The 10,312-nt window shown below is 59.2% G+C and overlaps 1 protein-coding gene across 1 annotated transcript; it reads right to left on the reverse strand.

Annotated features, from left to right (window-relative positions):
- Positions 1 to 1,830: 1,830 nt before the first annotated feature.
- Positions 1,831 to 9,586, reverse strand: LOC136398607 (protein FAM186A-like). Its single transcript, XM_066372778.1, has 7 exons — positions 9,488 to 9,586; positions 9,036 to 9,179; positions 7,434 to 7,561; positions 5,364 to 5,727; positions 3,284 to 3,553; positions 3,035 to 3,201; positions 1,831 to 2,235 (listed from the first exon to the last, which is right to left on the reverse strand). Exons 1-6 carry the CDS (start codon positions 9,584 to 9,586, stop codon positions 3,094 to 3,096), a joined length of 1,113 nt encoding a protein of 370 aa, XP_066228875.1. The 3' UTR covers positions 1,831 to 2,235; positions 3,035 to 3,093.
- Positions 9,587 to 10,312: the final 726 nt, after the last annotated feature.

A 10,312-nucleotide genomic window follows, 5' to 3' on the forward strand; every position in this document is an offset into this window, starting at 1 on the left:
TGTTGTGTTCGGGGTCAGAGGTCAGGGCAGGAAACCAGGGCTCTGGGAGTGTGGTGGTGTGTTCGGGGTCAGAGGTCAGGGCAGGAAACCAGGGCTCTGGGAGTGTGGTGTTGTATTCGGGGTCAGAGGTCAGGGCAGGAAACCAGGGCTCTGGGAGTGTGGTGGTGTATTCAGGGTCAGAGGTCAGGGCAGGAAACCAGGGCTCTGGGAGTGTGGTGGTGTATTCGGGGTCAGAGGTCAGGGCAGGAAACCAGGGCTCTGGGAGTGTGGTGGTGTGTTCGGGGTCAGAGGTCAGGGCAGGAAACCAGGGCTCTGGGAGTGTGGTGGTGTGTTCGGGGTCAGAGGTCAGGGCAGGAAACCAGGGCTCTGGGAGTGTGGTGTTGTGTTCGGGGTCAGAGGTCAGGACACGGTGGGACCCTGGAGAGCCTGGGCAGGTGGGGCTTGAATATGGAGGGGGTAGGAGCACGCAGGTGGGCAGCCGTCTGAGCAGGGCCCCCGTGGTGGCTGATCCAGGCGAGGCAGGGAAGGCGTCACCTCACCGCCCACTCATAAACAGCCCGGAGTCCCAGGTCCCCCACAGGGTGTGACTCATTTCACCGAGCATGGAAATTAAGAGGTGAGCGCTTGGCCCAGGGTCAGGAAATGCCACTGACTCCTCCTTACCAGCTGCCGCCCCTCCACTGTCTGCTGGGGCGGGGACACCACAGGCCAGGCCTGTGAAGGCGTCAGCCCTGGTAGGAGACAGGTCCCTGAACACCGTGAGGCCCACGTGTGATGGCTGCCCAGGAAGTGGACCCTCCAATCCTGTGCTCCTCCCAGGAGCGGAGAGTCAACTGGCTTGGGCATCTGCATGCTGGGTGCTCACAGAGATACAATGATCCAAATTATTCAGGTCCAGGCTGTGGGGCTCACAACCCAGGCAGTGGGCCCAGGACACACACAGCAGGGCTCAGGACCCAGACAGCAGGCCCAGAATCCAGGCAGCGGGGCTCACAACCCAGGCAGTGGGCCCAGGACACACACAGCAGGGCTCAGGACCCAGACAGCAGGCCCAGAACCCAGGCAGCGGGGCTCACAACCCAGGCAGTGGGCCCAGGACACACACAGCAGGGCTCAGGACCCAGACAGCAGGCCCAGAACCCAGGCAGCGGGGCTCAGAACCCAGGCAGTGGGCCCAGGACACACACAGCAGGGCTCAGGACCCAGACAGCAGGCCCAGAACCCAGGCAGCGGGGCTCACAACCCAGGCAGTGGGCCCAGGACACACACAGCAGGGCTCAGGACCCAGACAGCAGGCCCAGAATCCAGGCAGCGGGGCTCAGAACCCAGGCAGTGCGCCCAAAACCTAAGCAGTGAGTTTTAGAACTCAGGCAGAGAGCTCAGAATCCAGGCAGAGAGCCTAAAACCTAGACAGCAGACCCAGAACCCAGGCAGTGGGAATCAGAACCAGGTCCTCAGAGGCTGTGCTCTTTCCCTGGCACCCAGCACAAACGGTCACACACACACACACACTCTCTCTCTCTCTCTCTCATCTCGGTGTCTCTCTCTCTTCTCCACCCAGGATTAAGATCCAGGGCTCAGTTTAGCCTGGGGTGTCCCAAGATGGTCTCTGGAGGCTCTTGGACAGGTCTGGAGGACATCCCTGTCTCCCTGACCACTTCGTGTGGGATGGGCCCGGCCTCCCTCACGCCAAAGCCCTCTGCCCTGGGCTGCTCCTCAAGCCTCCCCAGGGGTGCTGTCAAGGGCTTCTGAGCCCCCATCACGGCTGGGGCGGCTCCTGGAAGTCCCAGAAAGGAATGAAGGCTTTGCCCTGGGGGTCACAAGCTGAGGGCTAAGACGAGGGCGAAGGGGCCCAGGACCAGCGCCCGGCTCGGCGGGGGGCGGGTGTGTGTGCGTGCGCGCACTCCCCAGAGAGCCTATTCCATGGGTCGGTCTAGAATTCTCTGATTCTGAAACACTGTAAATCTGATTCCACTATGTTAAGATGTGGGGTGGTTTGAGCCTGATCAGGCGGTGGTGCAGTGGATAGAGCGTCGGATCCAGCTTGAGCACGGGGTCGCTGGCTTGAGCCCAAGGTCACTGGCTTGAGCCCAAGGTCGCTGGCTTGAGCCCAAGGTCACTGGCTTGAGCACGGGGTCGCTGGCTTGAGCCCAAGGTCACTGGCTTGAGCCCAAGGTCACTGGCTTAAGCCCAAGGTCTCTGTCTTGAGCAAGGGGTCACTTGCTCTGCTGTAGCCTCCCGGTCAAGGCACATATGAGAAAGCAATCAATGAACAACTAAGGTGCCACAACAGGGAATTGATGCTTCTCATCTCTCTCCCTTCCTGTCTGTCTCTACCTGTCCCTCTCTCTGTCTCTGTCTCTGTCAAAAAAAAAGAAAAAAAGATGTGGGGTGGTTTTAAATTCTGAGTCTAGTATCCACAATCTCAGAACTCCCTGAGTCTCAGGGTCCACAACTCCAGGCTTCCAGAGTCTGGCCCACAGGACACACCACCCCCAAACCCCTTGGCTAGCCCTCAGCTGGCCCAGCGGCCACAGCCAGGACAACAAGGACCGGCAGGGCTGTCTTCACCTCGGTGCCTTTGGGAGCAGTGGGGTCCCCCTCTCTGGAGGCCTCACAGCTGGGACAGATGCTGGTGGGAGGGGCGGAGTGGGCAGTGAGGCGTGGCAGTGGAGGTGCCACGGGGAGGCGAGCCCCAGCCAGCGGTGCCGTGTGAGGGCTAGCCAGCAGGGCCTGGCCTGTGGGATGAGGAAGGTGGGGACGGAGACAGAGAGCTGACCCTCACTGTGAGGGGAACCATGGGCTTCTCCTGTCTCCACAATCTTGCTGCCCAACTTTTAGGGCCTTGGGACCTCCCACTAGCTCTCCCTCCATTGTGCTCAGCCCTGGCCTTGAGGATCAGCGGCTTCACCAGCTTTAGGACAATTGACCTCTTGTCTCTCTGCTCCTTGTAAGAGAGTAGCCCCTCCTGGCTGGTGTCCAGAGACCTGGTGGGGGGCCCAGCCTCCCACCCCCAACCTCTTGCTGAACTCACAGGACAAAGCAGAAGAAATGCCAGTTTCTGAGCCCAAGTTCCTCATCCCTTGTCTCCTCTCACGGCCTCTGCATGGGGTCCCTTTCTGCTCCTGGGCTTTGGACACAACTGCTGCTCTGCTGTGCCGGGTGCTGTGGGTGGGCCCACAGAGGCCATGCTGGCAGGGACTGGGGCCGGGCACAGACAGAAGTCAGCCCTGGCTCTGCCCCTGGGCCCCCCCTATCCTCATCCCCATTGATGGGCACGCACCAGCAGGGATGGTCGGGGCAGGCCTGCTGCAAGAGGGCGGGCCCGGGCCGAGGGCGGGGTCAGGGTCAGCCAAAGGCTCTGAGGGCGCCGTGGGCTCAGGTTGATGAGAGCTGAGGCGCAGACCCTCTGGCCTTTCCTCCTGTGTGCCCCTGGGGGAGCCAACTCCTGAGGCACGTGGGGTGAAGTCAGGGCCACATCGCAGTGCAGGGTCAGAGGCTGCCGCCTGGACGCTCTGTGCTGTCCTCCCTGGAGGGCTCCCTGGAGGCGGAGCTGCCGAAGGGGCAGGGGTGCTGGGGTGCTGCCTTCCCGGACCCTGGGAGGAGCAGGGGTGCTGGGGTGCTGCCTTCCTGGACCCTGGGAGGAGCAGGGGTGCTGGGGTGCTGCCCTCCTGGACCCTGGGAGGAGCAGGGGTGCTGGGGTGCTGCCTTCCTGGACCCTGGGAGGAGCAGGGGTGCTGGGGTGCTGCCCTCCTGGACCCTGGGAGGAGCAGCAGGGGCACAGGTGCTGCCCTCCTGGACCCTGGGAGGAGCAGGGGTGCTGGGGTGCTGCCCTCCTGGACCCTGGGAGGAGCAGGGGTGCTGGGGTGCTGCCTTCCTGGACCCTGGGAGGAGCAGGGGTGCTGGGGTGCTGCCTTCCCGGACCCTGGGAGGAGCAGGGGTGCTGGGGTGCTGCCCTCCTGGACCCTGGGAGGAGCAGGGGTGCTGGGGTGCTGCCTTCCTGGACCCTGGGAGGAGCAGGGGTGCTGGGGTGCTGCCTTCCCGGACCCTGGGAGGAGCAGGGGTGCTGGGGTGCTGCCTTCCTGGACCCTGGGAGGAGCAGCAGGGGCACAGGTGCTGCCTTCCTGGACCCTGGGAGGAGCAGCAGGGGCACAGGCAGGAGCCCCTGAGGCCCCGTGTCAGCTTCCTGAGCCGGGAAGGCTGCCCTTTGCCGGCCCCAGGCTCCTGGGGGCTGGTTGAGGGAAGCTGGGGTCTCACCTGACACAGCAGCTACTGTGAGGGTCCCATGTTCTCACCCAGACAGAAAAAGTCACCTTAGGATCTGAGGCCTCCCAGCATCCATCAGGCACAGCCGTGCACGGGGGCACGGGAAGCATGCTCAGAGGCCTCGGGAAGCAGGGCACAGGGCTGAGCGAGCGGGTGCTGACTGTCCCAGGTCAGGGGTGCAAGCAGGGAGACGTGACTCGCTTGAGCCAAGGGGCAGGGAAGCTGCTGGAATACAGGCTTGGGGGAACCGGAGTTCCTGGTGGGTCTGGTAGAGCGACAGGGGCCAGCGATGTCGGGTGGGAGGAGAGGTCTGAGCAGCTGGGTTCTGGCTCCATGGGAGAAGGCCTGTACCCCCGGCAGAGCTGCCTGTGGGGCCATGACAGCCCATCCTGGGGGGTTTGTAGCAGAAACGTCAAAATAGCCTCAGAAACAGTTTACTTGTGAGATAAAGTAGGTGTTTCTGGTAGCAGGAGCTCCTGGAGATCTGGGAGCCATGGAGACAGTACAGCCAGGGAGGGCTGCCTGTAGGTGGGGACCTGGCTATTATCTTGGAAGCAGGATTTAGGGGACAGAGGAGCTTTCGTGACCCCTTAAACTGGCCCCTTTTCAACCCTTCTTGACTAGTCAGAGAATGAGGCCAGGCTGGTGCCAGGTCACCCAGGGGTGGGACAGAATCTAGCATGGCTTTCCATCACCACTGGGCCCTCCTCTCCTTCTCCCTCGCCCACTGGAAAAAGTTACCTCTTTCCAGAACCCCAGCCCTCTTGCCCAGCCCCTGGAGCCAGCCCCGTCCCCAGGCCTGACCGTACCAGCAGGACGCTGGCCTTAGGAATGACCCAGGGCACCAGCAGGACGCTGGCCTCAGGGACGACCCAGGGCACCAGCAGGACGCCGGCCTCAGGGACGGCCCAGGGCACCAGCAGGACGCCGGCCTCAGGGACGGCCCAGGGCACCAGCAGGACGCCGGCCTCAGGGACGACCCAGGGCACCAGCAGGACGCCGGCCTCAGGGACGGCCCAGGGCACCAGCAGGACGCCGGCCTCAGGGACGACCCAGGGCACCAGCAGGACGCCGGCCTCAGGGACGACCCAGGGCACCAGCAGGACGCCGGCCTCAGGGACGACCCAGGGCACCAGCAGGACGCTGGCCTCAGGGACGACCCAGGGCACCAGCAGGACGCCGGCCTCAGGGACGACCCAGGGCACCAGCAGGACGCCGGCCTCAGGGACGGCCCAGGGCACCAGCAGGACGCCGGCCTCAGGGACGGCCCAGGGCACCAGCAGGACGCCGGCCTCAGGGACGGCCCAGGGCACCAGCAGGACGCCGGCCTCAGGGACGGCCCAGGGCACCAGCAGGACGCCGGCCTCAGGAACGGCCCAGGGCACCAGCAGGACGCTGGCCTCAGGGACGACCCAGGGCACCAGCAGGACGCCGGCCTCAGGGACGACCCAGGGCAGAGGCCTGCAGTTACGGCACGTCTTTCCTCTTTCCCTCCCTCCCCTCCCAGCAGAGACAGGTGACACCCCGTGAGTCAGGCAGCACAGAGGTGCAGTGTCTCCCTCGGTCCTGCTCTGCCCCTTTCAGTGACACGCCTGCATGACAAGCTGCCCCCACCTTGAATGAGGCACCGAGGGCAAGGCCTTGCCCAGAGCCACCCAGCCCATGAGTGGGAACCAGAGCTGGGCTCTTCCCCACACCCAGGCCTCCCCACTCCTCCCTCTTTGCCAGAGAGTCATCTTTACACACAGGGCCACGGACCTAGACAGGGTCCCTCTCACCTGCTTCCAGGGCCTGACGTGGGTCCCCTTGTCCTAGGTCATCCCCTGGGACCCTGGCCACTAGCAGCCCCTCTCCAGAGACACCCTCCCCCATTGCTGGGGGGCTTTTTGGTGCAGTTGATGTCCTGAGATCGGGTCAGAGCCTGATTTTTCAATGCTGGCCTGCCCCCTGCAGGGGCTCCTCATCCAGGCAGGACCACTTTTTTCTGCTCCGGCATAGTGCAAACCCACAGAGTGGCCACATGCAGCCCTTCCCAACACCGGTTCATCCATCCCCCTACTCATCTCTCCATCAACCATCCATCATCCATCTGTAACTGGCTGTACAACTTCGTACGGCTGTGGTAACAACACCAGCCCGGATGGTGGGAGAGACTGACAGCTCTGTCATTGTAAGGATGGTGGTGGGAACTAACAATTGTTAATAGCACTTCTCAGTATTCAGAATGTTCCGAGGAACCAGCGGTTTTCAGTTCCCAACCCGGGCTAAGAACAAGAAACCACCCTGACCACAAGGCCCTAACTGACACCAAGCACCCAGTCATAGAATTCAGCTGACGAAAACCAGATGACCCACTCACCGGTGCTGACCTCAAACAACCATATTAATGCTGATGGACAAAGACTTGACTTGGGGCTGTGAGCGTACAATGTGGTGGACGGAGGCACCTGGGCACCTGACACCTGTGTAATTATGTTAACTGGTGTCACCCTCATGAATTCAACAGAAAGAACCAGTCGGAGCCTTTGGGAAGCTATCCGACACATGCTGCACGTCCCATATGTCTGGTCCATCCTGCATGTCCTGCATGGCCCCCGCCTCCTGCACGGCCTGCACGACACATGCTGCAAGTCCCATATGTCTGGTCCATCCTGCATGTCCTGCATGGCCCCCGCCTCCTGCACGGCCTGCACGACACATGCTGCATGTCCCATATGTCTGGTCCATCCTGCACGTCCTGCATGGCCCCCGCCTCCTGCACGGCCTGCCCGTCTGCCGTTCTCCCTCCCCCCTTTCAGCCTTATAACATTGCCAGCTTCACCCGAGATGTTAGGATGGGCTTTGGGGACGGGAGTTCCCCGTCTTCTCGGGCTGCTGGCTCTTGAACAAATCTTTCCTTTTGCACCAGCTCTTGTCTCATGAGTTTGGCATTCGTTCGTGGCAGCAGGCAGCCGGACTTGAACCCAGCTTCAGTGTGTGGTGAGCCAGCCGGGAGAAATGTGGATCTGGATAAGTCCCGGAGGCCCGTGGCTGGGGTCCCACCTGTCTATGGCAGGCTGACCGCTGTGACTGGGACGGCAGGGACTTCTCAGCGACGGCCGAGAGTCTTCACTTCGGGGACTCTCCCTGCCCTCCCTCTCGAGGCCTCGGCCACCTGAGACGCTTACTGGGGAGAGGCAGTGAGCCTCTGAGGAGCCCGCAGACTCCAAGGCGGGGTGAGTCGAAGCCGTGCGCGCACACACAGGGAGTCCTCCTCCGTCTCTGCCGACTGGACTTGGTAGCCATCCGGACTCGGCTGTGAGTCATGGACAGGGCCGTTCCGGCAGGGGGTGTGACTCCACAACGTTAATGCCAGTTACTCTGCAGGGGGATCCGTTTCAGTTTGACAGTGCTCATCAGTCAGCCTGCCTGCCTGCCTGCCTGCAATGAAAATTTGAGTTAGACTTGCTCTTAGTTTATTCCTTATCTCTCAGGGAACGGGTCTCATTTTCGCTATTCTGAACCCTGTTGGAAGTCCTGCTCATCTTTGGATTGTTTACTGTAACGACAGCATTTGAAAAACTATTATAACAGCAGAGTGACATGAGATGTGCCCCCTCTATCCCAGAAAGAAGTCCGCTAGGACGGAGTATTCTAGCTGAGCCGGCCGACCTGCGGCTGCTAGCCAATGACTGGCTGGAATTGTTGTTGCCAAAGGTCTGGTAAAGAAGAGATCTCTTAGGCACAAGCTTTCCCGGCGATACGTAATAAGATTCTACTCAGAAGGGATCTAAAATGATGGCTCAAAGAGGGGGAAGGGATGGAACCCTCTCCGGGACATTCAGACTTCCGGTGGGAGGACCCGTCAGAGGGTGTCGGCATGCTCTCCTAGCAAAGAAACGGCGAACCCTACGTCTAGGAAGCTCTCCACTGACGGCCTGACAGGCTCAGAAGCTGGTGATCCCTTGCTCGGATCACTTGCCTTTGGTGGGTTTTCTTTCCCTTCTGTTTTTGTCGACATGCCGCTTATTAAATACTGGATTGTTTGCTTACAATAGACCCCCCGTTAGGAGCCCACCTGCAGCACGGCCTCCTGGAACGAGACTCAGCAATTTCACGGAACTGACTTTTCCTCCGGACTGAATGAGTGGATCAGTGAAATGGAACCATCCACCCACTGCGCCTGTAGGATGTAATAGGATGTAAATTTTTATCATTTAACATAACACAGTGGTAGGCAACCTGGTCCCTACCGCCCACTAGTGGGCGTTCCAGCTTTCATGGTGAGCAGTAGCAGAGCAACCAAAGTATAAATAAAAAGATAGATTTAACGATAGTAAGTTGTTTTATAAAGATTGATTCTGCCAAACTTAGCGAAAATCCGACATAAAGTACTTGGTAAGTAATTACTATTATATGCTTTAACGTGCTGTAGCTCTGCTTTATAAATTTCATAAAGTAAAGTAATTTCCCTACTTTATAAATCACCATTACTGTGGAACCAGTGGGCGGTTAGAAAATTTTACTACTAATAGAGATACAGAAGTGGGCGGTAGGTATAAGAGGGTGACTCCCCTGATTTAACATGTCAAAGCGTGATGGAAGAGGCCAGGACTCTGTCACCTTCAGGCTTCTCCTAATAAAACGAAAAGTTCTACTCACAGCAAGTTCGGGTGTTTCATGCTAAATCAGCGGCCCGAGGCTCTGCGGCAGATTCCTCAGGCACACGTCCATAGAAACGGGAGAGAAACGGACAGCAGGGAGTTGAGACTGCCTGGGTAGCTTCATACTGCTGCGGTGATCAGTAACACCAGCCCGATGGTGGAAGAGACGGGCAGCCCTGTCACTGTCAGAATGATGGTGGGACTAACAATTGCTAATAGCATGGATTCAGAGTGTTCCAAGGAACCAGCGGTTTTCTGCTCCCGTTCCAGCTAGGAACAAGAAACCAGCTTGACCACAAGGCCCTGGCTGACACTGACTCCGGGTCATGGAATTCAGCTGACAAAAAACAGGTGACCAACTCAAGGATGCTGACCATAAAGAACCATGTCAAGAGCTTCTGGAAGATGTCCTATACATTCTACACATTCTGCATGTCCTACACCTCCTGCATGTCCTATACATCCTGCATGTCCTACACATCCTATGTGCCCTACATGTCTTATATGTCCTGAAGGTCCTGCACATACTACATGTCCTACATGTCCTGTGTGTCCTACATGTCTTATATGTCCTGCACGTCCTGCACGTCCTGCATGTCCTGCACGTCCTGCATGTCCTGCACATTCTGCACGTCCTGCGCGTCCTGGATGTCCTGCACGTCCTGCACATCCTGCATGTGCCGCGGACCAGCGCAGCTTCCAAATAACAGTACGGAATTAAGGAAACACACTTTGTCAGAACAAAACTGATGGGACCGGGGGACTCCTCAAACTGCCTGGCAGCATCTGAGTGCCTCATAGCCCCAGTTCGCTTTATTATATAGACCTATGCAAATCAAGGACCCTGATACAAAGTTGCACATCAAAGGCTAAGACAGGAACTCTCCCAAGGCAAAAACAGGATGCATTAGTGAAATTTACAAACATCTGAAACAAACAGTCAGAGGAAGGGCATGTATATTGCTTCCTGCAACCCAAGGAAGGAAGTGGAGTGGGTGCAAACACTCAGCATCAAAGCCAAATATGGAGATGGAGGGGGGAGAACTTAGCCCCCTGCCAAGCCTCGAATCTATAATGGCTTTTTGCCATTAACGGTCCACAACATGCATGTCCTGCACATCCTGCACGTCCTGGATGTCCTGCCCATTCTGCACGTCCTGGACGTCCTGCACGTCCTGCACGTCCTGCCCATTCTGCACATCCTGCATGTCCTGCCCATTCTGCACGTCCTGGATGTCCTGCCCATTCTGCACGTCCTGGACGTCCTGCACGTCCTGCACGTCCTGCCCATTCTGCACGCCCTGCATGTCCTGCCCATTCTGCACGTCCTGGATGTCCTGCACGTCCTGCACGTCCTGCATGTCCTGCACATTCTGCATGTCCTGCACATCCTGCATGTCCTG

The sequence above is a fragment of the Saccopteryx leptura genome, chromosome 3 (assembly GCF_036850995.1).
Source record: "Saccopteryx leptura isolate mSacLep1 chromosome 3, mSacLep1_pri_phased_curated, whole genome shotgun sequence".
NCBI classification, from domain to species: Eukaryota; Metazoa; Chordata; class Mammalia; order Chiroptera; family Emballonuridae; genus Saccopteryx; species Saccopteryx leptura.

What these genes read in the sequence shown, in the direction of transcription:
- LOC136398607 (XM_066372778.1), bottom strand. Translation starts at nt 9,586, where the DNA reads ATGCAGGATGTGCAGGACGTGCAGGACATCCAGGACGCGCAGGACGTG. An exon ending in AGGCTCACTGCCTCTCCCCA is followed by an intron (nt 5,728 to 7,433) that starts GTAAGCGTCTCA and finishes CCGTAACTGCAG; the next exon opens with GCCTCTGCCCTGGGTCGTCC. An exon ending in CTGAGGCCGGCGTCCTGCTG is followed by an intron (nt 3,554 to 5,363) that starts GTGCCCTGGGTC and finishes CCCCTTCGGCAG; the next exon opens with CTCCGCCTCCAGGGAGCCCT.